The 26,033-nt window shown below is 41.2% G+C and overlaps 1 protein-coding gene across 1 annotated transcript; it reads right to left on the bottom strand.

Annotated features, from left to right (window-relative positions):
* Positions 1-787: 787 nt before the first annotated feature.
* NUFIP1 (nuclear FMR1 interacting protein 1) lies at positions 788-25,943 on the bottom strand. The gene is made up of 10 exons (XM_033006687.2): positions 25,507-25,943; positions 25,124-25,212; positions 23,845-23,949; positions 23,163-23,225; positions 22,752-22,828; positions 15,450-15,542; positions 11,295-11,557; positions 6,976-7,104; positions 4,950-5,182; positions 788-1,781 (listed from the first exon to the last, which is right to left on the bottom strand). The coding sequence occupies exons 1-10, from the start codon at positions 25,787-25,789 to the stop codon at positions 1,419-1,421; spliced, it is 1,698 nt and encodes a 565-aa protein (XP_032862578.2). The 5' UTR covers positions 25,790-25,943; the 3' UTR covers positions 788-1,418.
* Between the last annotated feature and the right edge of the window lie 90 nt (positions 25,944-26,033).

The raw sequence follows: 26,033 nt of genomic DNA, 5'->3' as shown, positions 1-26,033 counted from the left end.
TAATTCCATAAATTTAGACAGTGTATTACAAACACAATATGCAGTTGTAGCTATAAATAGTGGAGCAGTGGGACAGAATTTTCAACTATTTCTTGTTTTTCTATGCACCACAAATTAGCTGTATGGCACAAGTTAAGGAACTAGATGAAAGAAAATACAGTTATTAGGCAACAAAATAACCCCATGTGAGTTCCCGTATTTTAGATGGTGGAATGGAAGGCTAGGCTGCTACCAAAGAACAAAAAAAATCTGTCCCTAAGATTTAACTCCAACATTTAACCATGACTAAAAGAGAAACAGCAGATTCTGAACTGGAGGTTTTGGTAAGAGATTACTTCATGGCACGTTTTCAGTGCTAGCGTGACAAACTAACGCCTGCCCTCAGCAAGGATTCTGACAAATAAATGCACAATGTAATCAAAAGACTAAACTTGTTTCTAAACCTTGGCTGATGCTTTTTTTCAGTGCTTAAAACACTATATGGATGTACGTACAAATCTTAAGAAAAAAAAATCCCTGGATGCTGTAGGAGCATTGTACCAAGGAAAAAATTCCTCCAGAAGGCCAGCTCATAAATTCCCAGTGCATATTAAAAAGGGACAAACCAGTTAACTCTTGGCAAGCATTCTAAACCTTGATAATATTCTTAACACCAAGCGTTTGCTTCAAGAGTTAAATTTCTCAAGCAACGACTATAACAGCAGTTAAGGCCTATGGCTTCATATTGGGTACCTGATGTCAACCAGCAACCTGACACTGATGCAAGCTGTTATTGTATCTTTATTCATTTATTTAAAAAAAAAAAAAAAAAAAAAAAAGGCTTCTTGCATCAGTCTGCACCCTCATTTCCGTTTCTCTGGTCAGTTAACAGATAAGTGCAGAGAGGAGAAGACTCCTGGTACAAGCAGTACTTTTAGAGTCAGGTCAGTCAAATCTTCCATTTAATTTCTTCATTTTATATTGGATATATTACATTTGTATTCGATATATTGTATCGGTAACAGCCAGGGAAAAAAATAATGTGCACTCAATTACCATTTCAAAAGTACACTGAAATACTTCTGGACACTCAGATACTCCCAGACACACCAGACCATGATTTCACATGAGAAGATCCATCCTACCACAGCACTAAGTGGTGATGGACCGATACACATTTTGTAACGACGGAAAACATTCAGAGCTCTGGATCTGCACCTGCTCTAGGGAAGGTCATACTCTGTGCCACGGCTGTCTTTCTGCCATGGGGAAATGCAATTACTCAACACGGATGCTGTTTTCACAAGGAAATGGCCACCTCGGGCGGAACAGATCAGAAAAGTGGTTTTAACAGCTCTCAGTATGTACTTTAATGATGATTTTGTTATACTGATGTCTTTCAAAAAGCATCAGTCAGGTAGAAAATGTGAGCCTTTCCTTTACTGTCCACAACAGACATCCTCTGACAGTGCTTCTTCACACTGAATTGATGGGGTTTCCCATGTGTCCTCATCTGCCAAGTGAACCATCTGTGAAGTCTGATCCACGGGTGCTTTCTCACCCTGGGCTATTAATAATGCATCTTCTTCTCCTCCTGCTAACTGAAGGTCAGAGCTACAAGAACAATTAGATTCATCGAGTCTGTCCATCAAAGGCTCTGCTGTAGTTGTAGAGGACTGTGCAGTTTCTGTTTCAGCTTGTGGTTCTGTTTTAAAATGAAGTCCAAACAGGTTATTTCGGATGAGGTAGCGAACACACTGCAAAATCACATTCCTTTCGTGTCGGATGTCCTGGGCCAGTAGCTGGAAAGAAAGAAGAGAAGATGATGCACATTTCCCTCTATTGCTCAGCAGCTGATACTAGCCTAGCAAGGTGTACGGTTCTACTCCATAAATTTGAACATCTCTGAATTTAAACAGGTGGCTCTCTCACAGGAGTCCTGGGCACGCAGAGTGGGAGTATGCCTTACCAGACACAGCACATCTACTCATTGCATCAGTTCATCCAGCCAGGAGAAAATGAACCTGACAATTAGCAGCAAGCAGTGGGGCGTTCGGGGATTCTTCTATTGTTTGTTTGGGGTTGCTTTTGAGGGGCGTGGGTGTCAAAAAGTGAAGAGGCTCAGCAAAAGGCCCAGCAGAGGAGAGAAGAGGTCGATCAGGCATCCAGAGATGAGGCAGCAAGGAGGGAGCTGCCCTTCTGGGCAGCAGCAGGCTGCTCGAGCAGCGCAGGTTGGTGGTCAAACACCACTTCTGGTGGTAGAGGCTCAAAACGGCCACGACTCGCTGTGGTGCTGGCACACGACTGTACCACTGAAAAGGATGAAAACCACTCATGTGCCCAAAGTACGCGTTTAAATACCGCTCGTTTAGCACCATTAATGCATTAAGGCAGGTAGAACAAGGTGACAAATCTGATGGTACCTTTGTATTAAGCTGTCAGTCTCTGTTTGCTCAGGTGGGTAGAGAACGTCACTGAATATACCTAAATATTATGAATTTCTCCCCCAATTATCTGACTGTAGACCAGAACGATAATATTCTTGTATCATGGACTATAATACTAGGCCACACACTCCATTACATCAGGATAGCAAGTCTGTCAGCATCTTTTACACTTTCCAGGTTATACTGCACCTGTAATTTAATATCCCATGCATGTTTTATTACAAAACCCCTATGAGTAAAAGATACTTATAAATACAATGAAAGGGCACGTTTCATCAGGTGTGGATTTAAATAGCCGTAACTAGTTTGGGCTATAATCCACCAACCTAAGTCTAGTAGCTTGATCAAAGTGCTAGAGGCCTGCCTAATGTCCTTTAACCTCACTTAAGTTCATTTTGGTATTAAAATAACTAAATAAGTAATCAGCCAGAAGGTTGAAGGACCTTTTGTCATTGCGAGTGTCAGCAGAACTAGTACTCTGAACAAACAGCAAGTTTAAAGCAAGTGGCTAGATCTGTAACTACCTGATCATTTGCAGGAAAGCTGTATTAACATTGCAGAAGATTAGCTAAATTTTGCTTGTAATGTCACAGAGGAGCTTTGTTGTCGTTATAAGTTTCAATAGTGGTTTAACCAGCCACTTTGAAGTGTGCATATTCCTATTTAGACTAGTTACTAAGAGGTGTCACAAGCAGCTGACACCTAAAATGGGCCTTTGGAAACCTCCTGTCTGAACTAAGAAACGAACATTAGGGCAGAGAACGGACAGCACAGTGATGTTATCTTTGCTGGAGTGGGAGAAACTGCCGAATTCCCAAATGGCCAAATAAAGGCACAGACAGGAGGCACCGTCACCCTATCAAAGACTGTATCTTTGTACTGTATTTTTTAATGCAGAGATGGGTATCAGTGGAGTGATGCTACACCAGCTTTTTATTTTGTCAGCATACAGACAGGCTAGAGACACACTACTCCCTGCATGGCTACAATAAACATGTTTTAGTAGTGCCCAAGCTCACTGCTGAATAACTGCCAATAGGCATCTGCAACCATTCTCCTACCTCCCCTTTGATTTTTTTTTTTTTTTAAAAAAAAGCATCATTTCACTGATAAAACATCCTTTTCTTAGCAATTCTACTTCCTCACTTTTTTGATAAATTCCCAGCCATGACTCACTGCAAAATTCCAGCCTTGGTTCCTCAAGGTTTTATACACCGACCATTCCTGACAGCAGAAGCCTACCTGTGAATCTCAGGCTCTCCTCTGTTACTCACAGCCACAGTACACATCCTTTAACAGCAGTTTTGAGCAACATTAAAAGGCAAATAAACCCCACCAAAATGCAATTTTTAAAATGGACTCTAACGGCAAGTGACAATTCAGGCTTCCAATGTTCTGCCAGCTTTTCGCAGCATATGGGACTTCATCTGACTTTTTTTTTTTTTTTTCTCCAGAGTCCTCACTGCTTTGATCACTGACAACTTTGAAGAGCAAGAGATAAAGACAACTGCATGCTTAGGGAGCTAGACAAAGGGCAAACACTTCCTTTTCAGTCACTAGGAGATTTAATTCTTGGCAGCAATGGTAGTACGTGCTAGAAGGACTATCAAGGGATTTCTCCCACATCTGCAGCTTGGGGTGTGCCTTATCAGGTATCTCTTGCCTAAACATCCTGTGCTGTTTTGGAGCCCTGATGTCAGAGGCACCATTCCTTCTCCTGTGTTCTGTCCACAGCAAGTTTTCCCTGTGTGGGGGAGCTTTATGCTGGTTATTTACAGAACCACAAGGGTGATCACCTATCTGATACTGCTTTTGAGTACTAAATGCAATAAAAGCTTCAAAGTTTTGTTTACACTAAAGCAAGCCACTAAGCTTCCAAATAGGATGCTTTGCACCATTACTGAGAATGGAATCCTAACACTGGGGACTCACTTATACAAACCTCTTTTTACCCTTCTGAGATACCAACCTGCTCTTCAAGGTACCAGTGCTGTCACTTCCTCAGACTGATCTAAACATGCCTACAGAGAAGAAACCCATGCACGTGCAGGTTGCAGCTCAACGCCACTCTACAGTCTAAGGTCACCAACACCTTCATCAACAAGATCTCTCTGACTGCATCTGAAAAAACTGTGTGCTCCTCAATCAGAGGAAGGCAGCTGAATAGCAAAGCTGGTCAGAATGAGGCTGATGGGATCACACAGAAACAAAACCTACCGCATACTATCACAGGGAGGAGAGAGGGAAGAATAAAGGTTTTACACTTTGTGCAGCTCATTTTAGGCACATGATTAAGTTGTCATCTCTTGCTCAAAGTCAGTCATTACCTGAAGGAACACCGGGGTATTTCTATTTGTCTATTTAAGCATCTACACCTTCTCTGAGTGAAACACTCACTTTGCTATTTTTAAGACAGGACCCCTGCTAACCGACTGCTCGAACTTCCCACAGGGGAGAGGAGCACCGCTCGCAAATACAGCTACTATTGTACAGAAGAAATTATTTTAGCACTAAGGCTGTTACCATTTCCAGCAGAGTTGGACGGCGCTTCGGAAGGAGAGGTAATGTTTTCTTGCCCCAGTTATCAGGCCCTCTGCGGGGACGTGCATTTGAATTCGAGCTTCTTAATGTCGTGCCTGCATACTCGGGACGTTTTTGATTCGGGTTTCGACTCCAAGGAACACAAGTAGTTTGGGGCGTATTTCTAAGCGCAGCCTGGTCTTTCTCAGCTTTTGTTGCAGTCTTGACAGGGATTTCTTAAAGAAAAAGAACACACTTTCATCTCAAACTTAAAAGCCTCTTTGACTTGCTTATATCCCCATGCACTGACAGTTCGTTAGTACTATTCTTGCTCACATAACCTGACATGAAGATGTTTAAGGTTTACTTGGAGGAAGAGAGGGTTTTGTTTGGTTTGGGGTTTCTTTCAAAATACAAAGAATAACCTCTAAGCATTCACAGAAAGGAAAACAAGGTATTTAAATTCTGCAATACAAAAAAAGAAATAGAGAAGTAGCAAGAGCTGAATGAGATTTTCAAACCTCTGCCATGTTATCACTTAGAAAGTACATTGCTTCCACTTCCCAATATAGAGCTTGCTGCAAATTTGGCTGCTGAGAAAAATCACAATACAGGTAGGGCAGAGAATGCCCAAGTTCCAATTCCCTGCCTACCAGATGTTCTTTGTAACTTTGGGTAGGCCATCTAGGGCAAGTAAGGCATGGTAATTATCTGCAAAAAACAGGAGTAGCAGCAGTTCTCTACCACAAACTGATGCATACACTCAGAGAAGCGCAAAATCCAAATACTAGAGAGTTTAAGTCTTACTGCAACACTCAGCAGCCTTCTATGGAAAAAGCCCTTAAGGACATGGAAATTAGTTCACAGGGTGAGCATAACAGCTTTTTCCTGGCACTATTCAAACATGATTTGAAGCGAGACTGAAGACAGGCTGATTTTTTTCCCCCAACTAAGGGGAAAAAAGCTTAGGAAATCTGATGACACACACCCTAACCAAAGACATTTTATGCCCTCCCCTTCAACTCAGGACAAGCTGCTGAGAAAAGGCAAGCAAAGAGAGAGGGGGGTGGGAAAAACCACCCAGGCTTTCAGGAAGCTCTGTTTGAGGCTTTCCAAAGTATGCTGTAGGGTTGGCAGGGGGGGAAAGGCATTCAGTGCGGGACAGGCCAAGCAGGCAAGGCCATCCCCGTGCACCGACTGCCTGCACAAATGCTGTGTTCTGTCCGGGTGCTCCTCCAGGACCGGGAGCTATCACCATACAGGGAACAAGTAATGGCTCGCCCAGTGACCCCAGTTAGTGCTTAAAACTGGGAGGAAGGAGGAACATGGAAACCAGAGGAGCAGAATAATGGCATATCTTTTTACTCCTCCCAGCCTGTCTTTATGCATGGCTTACACCAGGACTAGCACGCACTGTTACCGAGAGCAAACTGGAAAGGATCTGTACACAGACCGCAAAAACATCCCTGCACATAACCCGTAACAAGCTTCTCTCTTCAGCTGCATAAGCCTAAAAATCAGCAAGTACAAAGACAGCTCTGAATTACAGCACTGGCAGACAGGCGAGAAATCAAAAGGCCTTTCCATATCCAAGTATTTTAGCAATATAGCCACTGAACTACCATGACTTTAACATCTTTGCTAAATGAAAGCCACAGCTTCCACGTTGTATTTTCTTCTACAACACCTTTGATTTCTCTTAAAAGTTTTTTTCTCAAGAAATTTTAAGTACTGTATAGGTCCTGACTGATAACTTGCAGCTTTCAGCAGTTGGGGACACAGCCGTGAAGAACTGCCACTGCGCTACTGCACTCATAAATGCCGTATTTATAAATACACGGGGTCTGGACAATGGGATGGGAGACAGCAGAGGACTAAATACAGGAGAGGTGAAGGCCCCTCTTTCCTCTGCTGCCTCCTTCCCAAAGAAGGGTAATTTGTGATCGTGTTTTATCATTGCTGCCAGTCCACACCAGCACAGTGATGTAGGGTACAAGTGGAGAAGGGCAGAGGACGCGCTCCTACGTACCTTCAGGCTCGCTGTCGGACGCGCTGCCGTAGTTGGCTGACAACGAACTCAGGGCAGAGGTGACCTGCTTGGGAACAACAGTCAACCCCAGCCTTCCATCTTCGGCTGCTGCTTCTTCTTTTTCAGATTCTGCAGGGAGAAAAAAGGCAACAGGGATTTTTTTCCCCCCAAATTCCCGCATGCCAACAGCCCCCCTTGCTGCTAAATCCCCATCTCACCACTACACGAGCCCGATGGTGGGTACCGTTGCTCAACACCGTGGACTACCAGAAAAAACCCACATTTGCCCATCCTCTACAGAGATTCTATGGCAAAGTCGTCTCACCACTGGTTTACACACCTGCCAGCAAAACTACAGAAGCAAAAAGTTTCCTGAACAGAAGCTTGGGCTTTCTGTTTTTTTTTTTTTTTTGTTTGTTTTTTTTTTTTTGTTTGTTTGTTTGTTTTTTGTTTGTTTGTTTGGGGTGTTTTTGGGTTGTTTTGTTTTTTTTTTTTTTTTTTCCCATACCAAACATAATTATAGGTTTTGTTATCAAGTATAGGTAAAGAGAGAGACAGGATTTCATAATATGTTTTGAAGTCTTGCTGGATTTAGTCCTGCAGAGGTGGGGGGTGGGAGAGAAGGATTCAAAAGCCAGTCAGGGTTGGGGGGGGAGGGAGAATTAGGATCATTCAAAGTGAGATTTTAAGAAATTTTTGGATAGTAAAAATAGCTCATAAGGGACATTGAGAACCAAGGCTACAAATTAGGTGATACGTTTTCAGCAGTACTTCAGAGCATTTCGTACTTTAAATCCATGCAGAGCATTACAGACACGTATGAGCAAACAAGGTATTACAGCCTCCAACTGTCACAAAAGAGAATACCAGAAAGGTAAGTGTCAAGTGGACCAAAAATGCTGAAATTGAGAAACTAGGAAAACAGCCCTACCGAAAAAGATTCCTAAAAATAAACATGCAACACTGTGATGGTTTTAGTTTAAAACAAAGGATCTATATGCACTAAAAGCCTGGAAAGATTCTCAGGTGAACACTGTGTGTGTGTGTGTGTGTATGTGTATATATATATATATATATATATATTTACACATATACACACTCTACTGCTAGAAACATTTTGAAAAAATAGCCTTTTGAGACTTCTAGAAAAAGACTACTTGCCATCTTATTTTCACAAAGAAAAAGAGTTGTGCCCTCTCCCATCCCCTGTCTAAGTCTGCCCCACACCTCTTAAGAAGATGTTACTGAAGTAAACTTTTAAAATCTTTATTTTGAAATCACAAATGTTTACTCTCTTCTAATATACCATCAGCAATTTGGTTCATTAGAGCTCATGCCATTCGGTAAAACAACTTTTAGATGAAGACACGGATGTTTATCAAAACTACTTACCTGCCTCTTTACTTTGAGAAAGGCTGATTCTCACTGATTTTGTAATCAGGCCAATTTGCAATTACATTGGAAGCTCATACTAAACACAGTGCATTTTTCTAATAGAAAATACATAGCACCTGCATATACTTAAGCAACTACAAAAATAGCATTTAATTCAAGTTATTTTGATTCATTGCTGCTTTCTTCTCTCTCGTCCAGAATGTTGAATGCATATTATGGTTGGATGCCTTTTCATTTTCTTTAAGTTTTAAAGAATTATTCCCCTTTTTAGCAAATTAGGAAAACACATTTACTAGAAGACAATTTCTCTTGGAGAGTAACAAATTTGGACGAAGCGGTATGGACTACTGAATAGAACTGGCTGTTTCTGGTTAGTAGATCCCTCAAAATTTTACACCTGGCAGGCTCATCATCTTACCTCGTTTCTGCTTATAAATCAAGTGGAAAATTCTGTTTTCTCATCTCCCACTCGATTTCTTAACTGTGGAGGAACTAGCCACTAAACAGAACTTAAGTAAATGCATTGTGCAAAAAATACATTCCCTCTGGAGAAAGGACTGCTGCTGATAGAAAGGTTTGGATACATCAACAAAATGTACCTATACAGTAAAATAATGGACTTTAGTTGTAGGATTTTTTTTTTAATTCTACTTAGTTACATTGTGTTGGTTATTATTTGTTATGACTGTATTTCTCAGTAGTATAAAAAACTGCAACTGGCTTTAATAACATGTAATAAGCAAGATCCACATTCCTTTTCTACCTATTATAACAGAATTTACTAGATGTACTTTGGTATAATTAGACTTTTTATCATTAAATAAAAGACAGATGCTGTGGGGAAATATAGTTATATTTAAGCATACTTAAGTTTCCCAACATGCAGAGATTAGTGGAACAAATAAATTGCATAGGCTTGCTGAGTTCTTGTTCCCATTAATTGAAGATTATGTTTTCAAGAGGAAAAACTCAGCATCAGACATCTTTCCAGGGGATGCATTCTAGCCTCGTTGCTAAAAATAGCTAGAGTATACATCAGCTTACATGCCATATTCTAATAGTACTGCACCACTGATGACTCTATTATAAATAGTTATAGCTGGAGTGTTTATATTGCTGCCAGCATGTGGAAACAAGACATGCTCACCAAAAAAAAAAAAAACCCAAAAAAAAACAAACAAAAAAAAAAAACACAAACCAAAAACAAAAAAAAAAAAAAAAAACAAAAAAAAAAAACCCAAACCTAAGCAACAATACTTTGGAGAATGAACACATATGGAGAATATCAAGAGTAAATTAGATAATACAGCAAAAAACAGAATTAAAAGAAAAATGCTGACATTTTAAGTAATTCACTTAACTCATACAAGAAAATCCATTTGTTTTCACATTCTAAATACTGTTATTTTCAAAACCACAAAGAGATATCTGATAGCCTCTAAAAATAACTCGATCATTGAAGTACTTTATTCTTCTTCCGGCTTTATAGAGATTTTCTTATTTTACATATTAGCTTAACAACATAAATTAGTCCACATCCTTTAGACTATCATACAGTATTTACATCAGAACATGTAATACTGCACACAAACTTTACGGCAGCTTTTCCAAAACCCTAAATTTCAGCATCTAAACTTAAAACAACTCAGATGCTATTTATTTTCCTCTACTTCCTAATGTTACTACAGCATCATTTCCCTATGGCCCAAACCACTTCCCCTTTGCTGTCTTGCCCAGCTAAGTGTTTTGGACAAAAAAGCATTCCTAACCAGGAGATTACATGTAAAATAAGATTATTACTGTAAAGTACTTGTTAAAACAGAGATAGACTTGAGGTGCTCCATTAAGAGCCCAGAAACTTTATTCACTTTGTTAGCTAAATATTGATTTAAAGCTAGCATGTATGTTAAAACATACAAAGCTAAGATAAATAAATATCCAGCACGGTTATTTTTCAAATCCAAAACACGCCTACCCCCTGTCTCCCAACGTCTTTTCCCCTTCAGATTAAGCATTATTTCATGATACAGAATAAAATTTAACACTTCTTAATTCTCACAGAAAAATCAGAAAGACATAAAAGTAGTCTGCTAGATTTTCCCTCTGTGTTTATAATATGATCAACTTGGCTTGCAAGCAAACTTGTGTAGAAGTGCTTAATGCTGGTAGTATCTTAAACATTCTTGTATCAGCCTTTCCAAACCAGATTTTTTTTCTTCCTCTTCAGTGACTTTGCATTTCAGCTTCTCTCCGAACCGTATCTCAGCCAAGTCTACTAGTTTTAGCTCCTCCTACCAGCACATGCAGACATGAATCCAGTCAGACATACACGCGTATCTCAAAGACCTCTGGTCTACTGAGACAGTTTCCTCCATATTAGGCCAAGTCTACTAGGGCAGAAGCTCCCTGAAATGCAAGATTTACAGCATTTCCTTTAGATAAAACACTGACCCACTCTTTCACAATAATCACACTGGGAATTTTCTTAGAAGACCATGTCCTGAATCAGGATCTCTCTCTACGAAAATTTCCTTTTCCAAGGAAGTTCCAAGTGGAAGTTTTAGGCACAGGGATGTTGGACTACTTTCAAGCTTATGACCCTGTTGGCCCTGGCACTATTCTAGCCACAACACAGAAATCCTGGGCTTTTTTTGTTGGTAACAATGACAAAAATAAGTATGACAACAGGCTCCCCAGTATTCTTCTACAAGAATACTGTAAAGCCTTGCATCAATGCACAAATCTTCTACTAAGAGTTTTCCCATTTTATACGTGCATAGTTAGTCCTCTTTCAATCAAGGACAGAGTTTACTTGTTTTTGGAAATCCCCAGCTCTCCCCAGAAGTTGCTAGTTACACAAAAAGTGAGTAATTGCTTCAGCAGTACTACTTAAAATAAAAGTTCTCCAAATTCCTTCATCTTACCAACATCACTGTTTGCCAGAAGACCAAGAGGGTCCATGTCCTTCACGCATGGCTGAGCTGCCAAAGCACGCTGGTTTTCATCTTCCTTTCCACACACGCTGTTTTCTGGTCCCTTGGCTTCATTTTGAGTTCTATGTACATTATAATCGCCACCATTTTTCCTGAATTTCTTCCAGAATGGACGCCTTTGTCTCCTCCTCTGTTTCCCCTGCTGCCCAAGGTTCTCTCCATTTTCTGGAGGTTTCCACATCCCCTTCATTTTGCTGGAGAATAGAAACACAAAGCTCATACAAATGGCAAGACAGGAGAATAAAATCAATTGATGTAACCAAACGGCTCAGGCCCACATTTAAAGTTCAGCAACACAGCACGATGCCAGGACTTACACCAGCTCAGCTAACGTGTGGTGACAGACCAGACAGGCAGTCACAGCTCATCTCACTGGCAAAGCAATATGACAAAGCTGGAACCTAAATGTTTGAAGTTCACAACTTTTATCTTCTAACAAGGTAAAGGGTACATGGGCTAAGCAAGCTCCTTGATCATCTACCAAGTGAGGACGTAGTGTTTTCATTTCGCATTACGAAGTGAACTAATATTGCCTTTGCTTAAGCAATTAAGACATTCAAAACGAGGGGAATGTGGAATTAAAAGGGAAGCATCTACTATAAGCATACTTTCACTGCTGAAAGTATTCTCCTTTTTCCAGTTAGAGTTCAGAGGAGGATATTGCTGCACTAAACCCATTTAGCCATTTGACACGATCAGTCGCAATGACTGCCTACTCCTGCCATGCAAAAGATGCCAATCATCTTTTTCACTCCAATGGAAAAGGAATAAAGGAAACTTCTATCAGGACAATGGATTTTTAAAAACCTGAAATAAAATAACAAGTCCTAAAATATGGGAAGAGCACAGCATGCTGGTTCCACTTATCTTCCACGGTTCCATAATCTTTCAGGTTATCCTATAAACACACAACATGTTTATATGAAGGCACCTGAAGAGCTTAAACTCTTGTCAAAGTCTGTAGATACAAGAATAGATGTGTCCTAGACAGAAAAGCAATTATAGAAGGGACAACCTAAGCTTCCTGAAAATACTTATTTTCAAGCAACAGAAACTTAATTCAGCAAAACAAGACTGCTACTAATCATCAGCACATTACAACCACAAAAGATGTGCAAGTTCTACCATCCCAAATGAGCCCCATGGCTCATTCTGCTCAGTAGTCTCTCCCTCAGCCTCACTTACAGCATGGCAGAGGTCCTATTATCCCTAGTCAACTGCATAACACCATACTTGGGCAAGAGCTTCCTCCTGAAACTTCTCTCTGCATCTGCAAGCAGAGCCTCATAGGTGTACTTCTAACCTGGTACCTTGTCACTGATAAGCAGCAAGCGGAACGTACGAGTAAAGAAAAAAAACTGCATAAAAGCAGGGCAAGTGGTCACCTTTCTCCCCACCTACTTTTCCATGATGTACCACCTAGAGACCCTCTCTGACTAGAGATGCTCCCAAGACACGGATGGTTTTGCAGCTCATGCTGTGGGATGCTGTGTGCATGTCTGACATCCCTGAAATCTTGCAGCTAGGTCAAGAACTTCTGTTGGTTTGTCTTCACTCTGATGTCCCAAATTGTCTTTTGGTTTCCCCACCCTTCTCAAGTTACAAGAAACAGCATGTAACTGCATTCTCTTCACCTCTTACCACTTCCACACTTTTTCTAGACCTCCACCATACAACCCTTCCAAGCCACCCACTTCTCTGTACAGAAATGTTCATGTTACTGACATTCCTCTGTTCCATACCTTTCCGGCCTAACTAAGTCCTTCTTGAGGGAGAACAGGGCCTGCCATAGCATTCAAAATGGCTTTATACTGCAACTATTTAATTTCATTCTCCAGTCAGTTCATGACAGTGTCTAACAGAGCCCTGATAACATCATCCATCACAGTGTTTCTGTGGCACAACTGGCAAGCCACCACCTTCCTACACATCAGTCTCTCATCCACAAAAGGAGGCTAATACTAACTCCCATAACTCAACTCCATCTAGACAGACACCTGCATCTCTGAATTTGTACAACCAGGCTCTAAATTCAGGATGTTGTTGTATACCCTAGAAGATAATTGAGCAAATATAGGCTCAATTAGAGGTGTTGTCCTTGACCAAAAGTTAAAAACAACGTTCTGATTTCCCCGGGTCCTTGGACACCCAGAAAGAAACCCCAAGGTCACAAACACATCCCAGCAAACATCAGCCTGGGATCTGCCTTCTGCCTTCCTCTTGTGAAAGATATTCTACTCTTCACTTCCCATTTAGAGGGGGATAAAGAGCCATGCACTATTAAATAATCAGCTGTTGCAAGACACCAGACAAACTACCAAAGTGGCCCTTCTCCCTCTCTAATCTCACATGCAGGGATGCTGAGAATTAGCAATTGCAAAGCACTTCAGAGAACCACAAATGGAAAGTGCCACAGAAGTGTTAAGTATCTAATCCTTTCTAAATCTTCCTTAGCTATTTGCTTTAATAGTACAGCTTGCAGAGAACAAGCTGTATTCTATTTTTGCCTCATGCATCAGTAAATTTGCCAGATAAGCTGCAATTCCAGAATCTTTACTGTTGGTATACAAAGCAGAAACGACAGCTTTTTGGACAGTTCATCACGTTTGCAGTGCTAGCAGCTCAAGGAAGGGAGGGGAAAAAAGAACTTTCTAAAAATCAACCAGAGCTAAAGGTCACTAAGCGAAAGCAAGCAATTTATAATTTTGAGGGTTTTTTTCCCCAAACAATTTTCCACATATAGTTGCTAACAAATGTAATAGTATGGAACTGCCGATGGACATTTAAGACTACATAATGCAACCGACCCATAGTCACAAGAGTTACCAAATAAACCTTTAGACACCAAACTGATTGTTACCGTGACAAACAAAACTCATCCTTGTTCATAAAAACCTCCAAACGTAATATTCCATCCGCTTGTGGCTTTAGTCTTAATGCTTAGGATTGCCTCCTTGGGTCCAAAGCACTTCTGCAACTTTATATCTTTTGGAGGAAGTTTTACTTCAATCTTTCATAAACCCTCCCTTCCAAAGGCATGAAAGGCAACTGGTTGGAGGGGGTTGATAAGCGTTGGTTCTCCTGAAGCACATGCTGCGTGAAGGTGATTTGTCACCATTTAACAAATTATCCTAGACTGATATGAACCCTATTCTGCACTAGTTCAACAGCTTTATCATGGTAAAGCTGTTTTATTTTTTCTGTTGTCATGCCTTATAAAAACAAACAATGAGGCAAGCTCCAGGTTTACTTCCATGAAACAGCAAATGGTATTTAGCAAGAGCCCCTTAGAACTGAGTCTGCTCCTGCCTTCAAACTCAGTCATTCTAGTTTAAACTAGTCATTTTCTAGGAGCACGGATCATTATAAAAATTTTTTTTAAAGTCTTCCCACAGGCCCTAAAGCTAATGAAGTTAGCTGGTTCCACATAATACTGACACTGAGTGGAAGAGAAAAGAACAAAGACCATACTGGAAAGTAATTCGCAATATAAGGGAGAAAAGAGAAATCCAAGAGAAGGAAGTTATTAGTCTCAGAACAAAGGCAGCAGATAGATAAAGATGATGGATGGTAGAAGAAAGAAATAGCACTACTTAAGCTATGAAAATAAAGTTAAATTTTCCTCCCCTCCTCACTCGATTATTGATCTATCATCTGAAAAGAGAGAGTAAAACAAATCTGCTTAAAATCTCTCTTGGCCATTTTCAGGCATTAAAGGATTAGACTATGTGGATTCATTATGTTGCGTGACTTCCATCCCCATTATTTCTTTTCCAGAGGCCAAGGTTACACTGATCTAATGAACGGCCACTAGAATGTGGTTTTCACAAAAAAGCCAGAGTGCAGAATTCAGGAAAAGCATCAGATTTCTAATACAATTATTGTTTAATTTAACTGAAGTGGACTGTGAAGCACTGTAAACAAAAGAACATTACATCTGCAGTTTGTCAAATGACCTGTCCTCTGTTAAAAGGGCAGCCAGATCGTATGTACAGTGGAAGCAGTAAGTGCTGGGAGATCACAATAAGCGAGCATACTTCCGAACTCATTAGGAGGAAAGTAACAAGCTTGTTTCAAAACACTTACCCAAACTGTTGTGTAGTCAGCACTTCTCCCCTTTCTTCCTTCTGCATCTGCATCGCCTTCTTCCTCTCAATATTTGCCAACGTAGGAAAATTTCTGGGAGAAAAAAAAAATTCACTGGCTCTTAAATGATTCACTGTACTTTGTCAATTCCCCCTTTACCAAACCAGCATCCTCTATAAACGTAAGATTTTAAAAACATTTAATGGAATTTTACCAGATGCTTTCCTTCTTAAAAAGGCATTGGTGAGGAAAAGAAACCTGAGTGCATTTATGCGTTCATATTCAGATGCAACAACAAAAAAAATTCTACTGAATTGGCATAATCAGCTTTCCCAAACCATCAAACAAACTATGGCCAAACAGTTCAGTTACGCTTACGGACCTTTTGCCTGCCACTACACCTAACAGCACAATTCAGTCCTGCAATTTTATTTTTAGGGTGCTTCAACTGGAGTATTTGAATGATCTTAAAAGGCACAACATGCCTTCAGCAAGCCAACTGCTGAGTTCTTGTAATATCAAAAAAAGGCTGTAAGAATAGCTGGGTGCGCAAGATTTCTTTTATGTGACAGCTGGGGAAATGCACATAAGTTTCCTCTCGAGCAATATTCAGTATTGTGCTTGCACACTGACCTCTAGTTCACCAAAACTGCTGCCCCTTTTCAATTCAAGCTTCAAGAAAAATTGCTAAGTCATGCAGATCAAAACAAACCTACTGTTATAACCATCTCCCAAACCATTCCTCTCTTCCATTACCCACCTCCCTCCCCATCCCTTCCTACGGCCGAATGCCACACTGGTTCTAACATGCAAAGCCTGCTGCAAATTACCCTCAAAAACCAAAAACAGCTTAGTTGCTCTGCAAACATTAGTTAACTAAATCCCAGTGATTTGAGATAAAGATAATAAATGAGAAACATAGGCACACCCCCACCAGCTTCTGGATAGAAACAAAGTATAAATATTTGATAAGTCTATCAAAATGGAGTAACAAGAAACTTCAAACAGCTCCTCACTATATATAGCTATCAAAAAGGACATGTATCTTTCTTTAAATATTTAATCATATCACATGCATCTTCCTCATTTTACAACATGAATGTTAAGTGTCACACTGATGCAAGACAGCTTCAATGACATACCAAGGGAAAAAGATGAGAAGCATTTCCTACGAGACACACCTAAACTCGCTACAGAACTTGCCTCCTTTAAGAAGATTTGAACACGAGCAGCCAACGTCTGTTTTCATGGGATTTCTCCTGAAAATCCACCATACAGCTCAAGCAAGCATAGGGATGCGATGCTTTATCTCTGCTCTTCTGTTAGCTACGTTTGTTCATCCATGTTATAACAGTGCCAGCACACAGCAAGCATGCCATTAATTATTTAATCTCAAGACCTTTGCATTGTCGAAGACCCCTGTGTTGGAATCTCTCCACAATTTTCAGATAAGGTGCTTTCCTTCACATGAGTAAGGCTGACAGCAGGAGATATATATATATATATAAAATAAGTAGTTATGTTCAAAAGGGCCCCAAACTTGTCTTTTTTTTTTTTTTTTTTTTTTTTAAGACATAAGGGAAGACCCTTAATCCTTGAGCAGAGGCGTCTTCAAAGTGCTTCTGTAGTTACACTGATTAAGGACATATTCAGACATGCTCTCACAACATTTGAGACATGACTGCCTCCCACTTTCATTCCTACGAGTTACCACTCCCTCCACTGAGCCACCATAATGGACTCCACAAATGCTTTCAGTTCAATTCATTGCCAAGACAGCTTTCTCCTAAACCACCCTTCCAGTTGACACAGGCAGTAACTAACAGCTAAAGAGAACTCGAGTCCTAAGTCTGAGTATGCCTGCAAAAGCACATATGAAGGCACCTGTAGTAGCTGTGTTTATATTCTCCAGCTCTTCTCAAATGTTAACTAGCATTTTTCTCAGCACCTCTACCTCATGCAGAAAACATACCTATTTTGACAGCACACGTGCAGTGTTTCTTTTCATTCACAATGAGTGAATGAGCATCTGTTACTTCATTCTCCATCTAAGAACCTGGGGGGCAGCAAGCTTTGAGACGTTCAAGTTTGCAGGTCACCAGCCTCGGTACAAGGTAGACTGGGTTCACTCCTCCCCGGGTGCTCTGCTGTGCAGTGACAAGGCTGGGCTCACCTACCAGTGGGTCCTGGTCAAGTCAACCCCAGTTATCCTTGCAAGGAGCAAGTGGACCAAAGTTACCCACTCTCCCCAATGTACCACCCCCAGTGCAAGCCCGCAACTCATCAGGTACCACAACCCCAGCAAAGAGGTCTGTGCACCTCCTGGCATCAGCTAGATCTACCCCTGGAGGCAGCAAAATTCAACTGGACTCAAGTGGAAGCAGATGCCTATAATGGAAACATTATGGTCTCGAGGTACAGCTTTATGGCAGACTTTACAATCTTCACTATCTAAAGACAGACACAAAGTATTCAAGAGAGGTCAAAAAAATCAAGAAGAGAGGATTTTTTTTTTTAATTTTTTTTTTTTTATACAGAGAATTCTTATTCGGGAAGGCTAAATTTAGGAATACTGCTACTGAACAGAGGTGTGACAATACTGAAGGAAGAGCCTATACTGAATCTCTCCACATAAAAGGCCATGTGTTAAAATCCAATGAGCTGACTTGGGTTTGAATCCTTCTCAGAAGGCATGACCCCCTCCTCCCCTAACAAAATGAAGTTCTTAAAATGTTACCTACAAGTACCACTGAAGTAGAAGAAGTAGTCCAGAACTTAGGTCCCACAAGCAACTTGTCAAAGCTTAAATACAGAGTGACAGCGTCATCAGTCCCCACAAAGGCTTTATGAACATAAGCAACTTATTGTAAAAGAGGGAGTTAAACCAGGATGTGGTGGTCTGGCATAGCAGATTTCATGAAGGAGCAAGTACTGCCCAAAAAGGCAGCTCCATTTCACAGCAGCTGCAGTTTCCAACCATAGACACTTCTATAATCCAAACTGTTTTTCCAGCTGAGTATATTACATATACACCAACAAGGTCCAGAGGCAGGGAATGGTGACACTGAGCATAATCAGTAATACGTGTGCCTCAGTGAACAGATTTTTTTTTTCTTTTTCCAATAAATGCGCGCACTAGCCAGAGTCATACATGTTTCATAGGCTAGTGTACTTTATCTTGCTCACATAAACATCACAGTAAAATAGCTCTTAGCAAGTGGTGGAAAAACAAAGCTTTGCCAAAGTCTAACAGAGAAGAGACCTGTTTCTATAGCAGTTTACACAATGAATTTCTGAGTTGAGAGCTCTACAAGTTTATTTATATGAACAGCACTGTGATCAAATTGCCTCAACAATTCCTTGAGCTAGTCTTGATCGCATACAACAACCAACAGCAAAGGGGACACGGATAGCCCAAAGGGAACAAAAGCTGATAAAATCTTGTGTTAAGGCTCCCAGGCATTTAATCAAGCACTGCATCTCTAGTGTGATTTTACCATATGTTAGCTGAAGCAGTTTTATTGCTATCCCTGCAGTTAAGTAAACTTATTGTATCTTTGTTTACCTTGATCTACTAACACACTCCTACTTACTTTGCTTCATCTTCTCTACTTTTACCAGGTGCTAAGAACTTTTTTCCTTATTGTATATCTAACTACTACGAATGCAACACTAGGGAGGATTCCAAGCTACTCTAGGATTATCATTATCCAACTAGAAAACCACAAATTAAAAGTGGTGTGGTTGACAGTAATGGCCTTCATTCATCACACACATACTCAGCCTATGAGGTGTACTGCAACAAAATATAGCAGTCAATCCTTAACTGAACAAAAAAACCCCAGCAGATTAAGGTAAGGGGGGAAAGGAGGGAGAGAATTTACAAGCAATACATAAGGTCAAGAAAATCCTCCAGTGTTGTATTAGGACCTAAGCAGAAGTAAGTTTAATGATTCACCTTAACACCAGAGCAGCCCTGCCACATTCTCTCTAATAACCTTTGCTCAAGAAGAGTTGGTTAGAAACAGATGGTCTAGCAGGACCCAGATCTCACTTGGGAAGAAGGGAAGACAACAATAACTCCTCCTGACCCATTAAGGAAATGCACTGTAGATAACTCCCTTTAAGCTCATGTTTAAGAAAAAATATGCTGAAAACAGCACATTTCTCAACACTTGGAAGGAACAGAACAAACCAAAACAAAAAAAGTAACTGTAATCACCAAAGTTGATGTCAGACTTCACAACCATCTGTCTGCAAAACACAGGGAAACCCTGAGATCCTGTGGGACTTCATCTCTATTGCTGTTCATTTAATTAGATTGCCTGGCTCAGGAGGTTTAATGGGCCACAAACCATTAAGTAGTCTTTTAGGTAAGCAGAGACGTGAAGGCTGCAGCAGCGAACTGGGCATCGTACAGAATCTGACCCAGCATACTTCATCCAGAGGTACTTTCTCTTTACCAGCTCTCCTCCTTCTCTTCCCTCTACATGAGTAAGGCTGCACTTTAAAACACAGGCTCTTTCTAAAAAATTTTAAGCAGGCTACACAATTGAGCAATTAAGAAGAAAAAACTCAACTTGGTAAGTAATTATTTACAACAGCTGAAAGAGCAAGCAAGACAGAAATGTTACGGACGCAGCATGGAAACACACATGTTAAATCACTGCAACCTAATTGGAAACAAACTACTAATGACCTAAAAAGATTCATTCTTAGCTCTGACTGGAGCTTCTAGAAAGAAAAAGGCTTTTTCCTGTCACCATAAATCAGAACTGCCTAATAGCTCAGACTCCCTCGGGTGTCCTTTTTTTCTGTACAATGCAGTATTTACTGTAAGTCACCAACAGACCTTTAGTACTAAACTGATGCTTTGCTGGTGACCCAATTAATGGTTCATAAAAGTTTCAGCTGGGTTTCTCTTCCCCTTCCCCCTCCCTCCCCCCTTTTTTTTTTAATTTTTCAATTTCATTGGAACAAAAAAAAGGAAAAAAAACAAACCCAAAAAAAAAGGATGTTAGTTCAGCTTCCTTGCTGTACAAAGAGTAGCAAAAGCCAGCCAGGTAGTCATTCTATACCCATCCATTATAGCTAAACAAGATGCCCACAGAAGGACCCAAGTACCAAAATAAACCACAGCACTACTCCATCTAGTGGCCTTCGCTTGGAAGGTCCTAATAGCATATTGCCTGTTTTGGTTGGTGGTCATGACTACAAGAATTGATTTCCATTGATTTCACTGTGCTGCAGTGAACAAAGGCTTTCAGCATTGTTGTACCACAGCCAGATTATATTTATCTTAAAAAAAAAAAAAAAAACCACAACACAAAACCAAAACCCAGTATCCCCACCATGAGATTCTCTAGAAACTCAGAAAAAAAAAAATCTCAGGCAGACAATCATCCTTACAATAAACTGGAGATAAATGTGGCTTTGACTCCCAGCAGCCACTCACTGAGCAAACGGTTTCTAACACATGGTTGTACATTTAATTCCTGCTTCCCTAATGTCCTAGCAGGTACTGACATACATACCTTAAACATAATTTCAGCACTTAAAATTTAGCATGAGCCACTAGACAGGAACTCTCCCACACACCTCCCAAAAGAGAGAAGTATGAAAGGTTGAAAATGCGTAGCAAAGACTCTACACAGAAGTACTCATGTTTTCCCTTGGAGCTACTGTTAGTGTAGGCCACCAGACAGACAAATCTAGGGACATTTTGGGTTTTGCTAACTCTGTTAACGCTTCATATTATAAGTAATAAAGATCTGGTTAAGTATCACGGTTGGGGGAAAACAAAAAGGATGGCAGTATGTACACTGAGAGCAAATTAAACCCAAGTCCTCAAGTATCTTTTGAGTAAAAGGAAACCTTGGAACTAAAACCAATCTAGCACCAACTTTGTACTTGCACAGATCACAAGCAATTTTTGCCTGGTTACCTATGGCATTTTAAACATAGAAGAAATTTTTGTATCAACAAAAGCTGTTTCTAAAAAGAGGAAACTACAGGTTATCTTAATTTGTAAAAAATGAACCGTTGACAGCAACAGTTGACTGACGTGACATGCTGACGTAGTGATAAGACTTCCCTCTGCTTTTCTGAAATCTGCAGAAAAAACTGAGACCATGTCCAAAAGAAAGTTAAAAATTGCAAGAATGAACTTACATGAGGGAAAATTTTGCTTTTCAATACAGCAAAAAGTGATGGGAAGCAATAAAAAAAAGATCTCCTACCATACATTCCACTTTTTTTTTTATAAAGCCACTGTGTAAAAACTTATTAAGGGAAGTCAGGTTCAAAGCAAGAATGCATTAACTTTGCTTTCTAGCATAAATGCAAGCTAGTAAGACTGCATCAGACAACTGGATTTATTTTCATTTAAAAAAACCCAAAACAGGTGATTAGTACACAGCCTCATTACCAATGACCTTGAAATTAAATTTGTATCACTTCCCACTCTGGATATAGGACTCTTGCTCATGGAAATAAAACCTGTCTACTGATCACTCGCAAGACTATATTCTAACTCAGGAACAGAGGTGAGGAAAGCCAATAGTATCTTTTACCTGCTGGAAAAGGGTACTTTTATCTGTTCAACTCAGAGAAAAAAAAAAAAAATCAACGGGATAAGGTCTACGAAAGTACAGATTGAATTTTGAAACACTTCAATGGTGGTCAACAGAAAAAAGTTGTACCACCTCACATAACGAGTAATAATGAGAAATACTGCTTACACATTAAACTTTACATTGCAATCTAGGTACAATGCAAATTAGACTACCCGAGACAGCACCGTTCATGGATTCCGTTCACTTTCAGTAGAGAAGCATCAACCAATGCAGAAAGTTCTTAAAAATCTAGAAGGCTCCCCATTGGGGTCTACTGGGACAACTTAGGCTGTGGAAATTTGCACACAGCAGGATGTATTAAAATTATAATCAGTACTGACTTCTTAGCTATTAAAAAACCACCGATCAAACACACACACATTTCTGACCTGAAAGGTCTCAGTGATCAGGCTAAAAGGAAGTGAGTCGTTCACCTAACCTGGGGTACCACATCAAACATCAGGGAAAGCTGCTTCCTTCTCAGTTGATATCTTGCCTTCTTTAATAATCATCAGTCTCTGCAGCTCACATCCTCCTGGCCCAGGCATTCTGACACAGACCACTACTGCAAGAGTTTTGCAGAGTCAAAGGAACAGGAACAGCAAGCATGTGCCTTTCAGCATTCATCTAATGATCACACAGGGAAAATACAGCAAAACAAATTCACAGGTCACAAAGTCTTACTCACTTTTTTCTGTCTTCTCTCCATCTAGTGATCTCTTCTGGACTATCTAATTTTATTCTTTTAGCACCAGGTGCATGTGCCTAAGAAAAAAGTATTGCATAGTTGTTTAAAAGGGGAAGGAAAAAACCCACAATAGAAATAAAAAAATATCATTCTGTCAACTATAGTAGTATCACACTGTTTTCACCTCCAAAAGTGGTGAGACTGCATAAAGCGTTTACAAATTGAATCCACTAAAAAAAAACCCCACAGTATTTAACACATTTAAAACCACAATATAGTCTTACAACAGATTCTACCCAAAGGTGATATGTTTTCCTTCCAGAAGAATGAGGGCAAGCCTCTGAGGAATGAGAAAAGGAACTACAGTAATGATTGCATAGACTCAGATTTCAGGTCCAGGGGGATACCTACGTTCTTCCAGTGTATGTGAACTATCTTCTCATGTGCGCTGAAATTGCAGCCTTCTTCTGTGCACTGCAAGATAAGGGGGTAAATTTAAGACACACCAGGTTATGCAAACAACTTCTAAACAAGCATCTGAGCACACTTCAGACAAACTCAGTGCCAGATGCCTGTACAGTTAGTTATACAGAACTTTTAAATTTAACCTGTTTAACGCTGTTTTAACACAATGTGATTGTAAATACAGTGAGAAAGGATAATGTACTTTTAAATTTAGTCCGATTTTAGCACAACCAGTGAAGTCAACTTATCTGATGATTGGAGATAATGTGAAGTTAACCTAAGAGCTAGATTTGCAAGACTCTTCAATTTCAAATTTTAATACTTCTTTGCAGTAAAGGAGTGGAATTTTAAAATGTTTTCCACATAAAGTCTTTTCACACGAAAATTTTACATGCTACACTGATGTCAGTGAATTCATTCCCACCATTTAGATTACCTCAGCAAGAACACCAAAAATACAACTGAGACCTCCTCTACACACAACATTCAGAAAAAATCCCCTACTAACACTGTTTGTAGGTCTGGAATCTCTTTGCTAAGTCTTTCATTCAAAGAATGACTACAGCTAAGTACTTATCAGACAAAGTTAAACATCAAAGTGTAAATAAAACAAGCCAAATTCATCAACCTGTTTATGTTGTGAAATATGTTCATCATACTTCTCCTGGTTTTTATAGCCACGGTCACAGGTATCACAATAATGAGAGAAAACTGGCTCTTTTTTCTTTTTGGTCTGAAAAAAAAAAAAAAAACAAAACCAATAACAAACAAAAAAATAATCTCAAGATTGCAGTTACAAGTTATCCCTGTTTTTAATTAGGAGCGAAACACTTTCAAGAGCATTTTTGTGAATAAAGCCATCAACTAAAACATGTCTCAAAAGTTTCAATGCTAACATAACATGAAAGCGAAGGTCAAATCACTTCTCTTTCAAACAAAGCACTCTGCACTCAACTCTTTCCACTACCACCTTTCCATTAGTTATCGCTTCTGCAAACACACCAGGCTGGCACAGATTTATTAAGGGCTGAGAGGAGAGTTCTGCTACAGCCCTGAGTCTTTTCCCTATCAAGTCAGACCATGCCTGTTCTCACATGGCATGTAGGAGCTCAGAGGTCAGCAGAGATCCTTCCTTCTCCCACTACACACATCAGGGTGACCTGGCTGTCTGGTCCTGATAATACTACAGAGAGCTAACATAATTTCTGTACTCTGGCATCACCATAGTAAAAGCTTTTCTAAAGAAAATCTGTGTTAGAATTTGGTTGAAAAGTATTTTACTTTCAGTGGTCTCAGGATTTGCAGGCTGATGTCATACATTTGCTCTCCTGTAAGGGCAGGCATGTTAGACAAGAATATGGGGTCTCTGTAGTATCATGGGGCAAGTCTCACACGACTGCCACCATCATAGAATGATGTTCGGGTTGGAAGGGACCTTCAAAGACCATCTCGTTCCAATCCCTCTGCAATGGGCAGGGACACCTTCCACTAGAGCTGGCTGCTCAAAGCCCCGTCCAACCTGGCCTTGAACACTCCCAGGGAGGGGGCAGCCACAGCTTCTCTGGGCACCCTGTGCCAGTGCCTCACCACCCTCACAGTAAATAATTTCTTCCTTATAGCTAACCTAAATCTACCCTCTTTCAGTTCAAAGCCAGTGCCCCTTGTCCTGTCACTACAGGCCCTACTAAAAAGCCTGTCCTCATCTTTATTGTAAGCTCTCTTTAATTACTAAAAGGCAGCAATAAGTCCTCCCTGGAGCCTTTTCTTCTCCAGGCTGAAAAACCCCAACTCTCTCAGCCTTTCTTCAAAGGAAAGGTGCTCCAGCCCCCTGATCATCCTCACGGCACTCTTCTGGACCCACTCCAACAGGTTCACGTCCTTCTTGTGCTGGGGACCCCCATCCATACCTTTGGCTTGTTATTGTCTTCTGGAAAACGTTTACTAAACCCAGGTGCTTGCTCGCCTTGCCATTTCTGATAGAAATTGCCGTTTCCACCTTCAAAATAAATAAATAAATAAATGAATAAATAAATAAAGCCAGTTCTAGATATAGCTGGTAAAACACACCCCCTACAACCTCGGTAGGTGCGCTGTGGTGGGGAAGAGCCTGGAGGGTGAGGGGGAAAGAGACGAGCTGGGGCTGCACGACCAGCGCGGGGGGGGGTGGGGGGTGGTCTTATATTTGGGAGGGAGGAGGAGCCCTCCACCCCTCAAAGGTTAGGGAGGGCCTCAGGGTCCCCACCGGTGAGGGAAGGGAAGGAGTGGCCGGGCTTCCCCCCGCGCCCCTCACCAGCGTGCTGGCCCTGCGGTTGCTCTCCGTAGGCCGGCGGGTACCAGGCGGAGGGCGGCGTGTAGCTGTCTGGAGGCGGGTAGCTCCCGGCCTGGGGGTAGTTCTCAGCAGGCGGGCAGCTCTCGGCGGGCTGGGAGTAAGCCTCGGGCGGCTGCGAGTAGCTCTGGGCCGGCGGGTAGGGCGCGGGGGGAGCCCAGAAGCCCGGCTCCCAGGGGGGCGGCGGGCAGAAAATGGGCGGGGGGAGCCCCGGCGGGGGCGGCGGGTACCAGGGGAAGGGGTTCATGGCGGGCCCGAAGCGGCCGCCCGGCTCCGCCAGCAGCTCCCACCAGCACCACGTGGGGTCCCGCCAGCCGCCGCCGCCGTCGCCACAAAAAATACGTCACATCCAGGGCCCGACGCTTGGCCCAGAGGCGCGGCCTGCTCGCCGAGCGCGGGGGAAGGCGTCATCCGGCAGCGCCGGAAGTGCGGCGGCGCGGGAGAGGGGGCCGGGCTGCGTGGGTGTGGGGGTGTGTCCGTCCCTCCCTTCC

The sequence above is a fragment of the Tyto alba genome, unplaced genomic scaffold (genome assembly GCF_018691265.1).
Source record: "Tyto alba isolate M040663 unplaced genomic scaffold, T.alba_DEE_v4.0 Super-Scaffold_45, whole genome shotgun sequence".
Classification (NCBI taxonomy): Eukaryota; Metazoa; Chordata; class Aves; order Strigiformes; family Tytonidae; genus Tyto; species Tyto alba.
Note: the sequence above shows the minus strand (reverse complement) of the source record. Positions and strands in the feature narration are given on the sequence as shown.

Coding starts and splice junctions, on each gene's coding strand:
- NUFIP1 (XM_033006687.2), bottom strand. CDS start 25,789: ATGAACCCCTTCCCCTGGTACCCGCCGCCCCCGCCGGGGCTCCCCCCG. Junction 25,213..25,506: donor ACCGCAGGGCCAGCACGCTG/GTGAGGGGCGCG, acceptor TTTATTTTGAAG/GTGGAAACGGCAATTTCTAT. Junction 23,950..25,123: donor AAGACAATAACAAGCCAAAG/GTATGGATGGGG, acceptor TTTTTTTTTCAG/ACCAAAAAGAAAAAAGAGCC.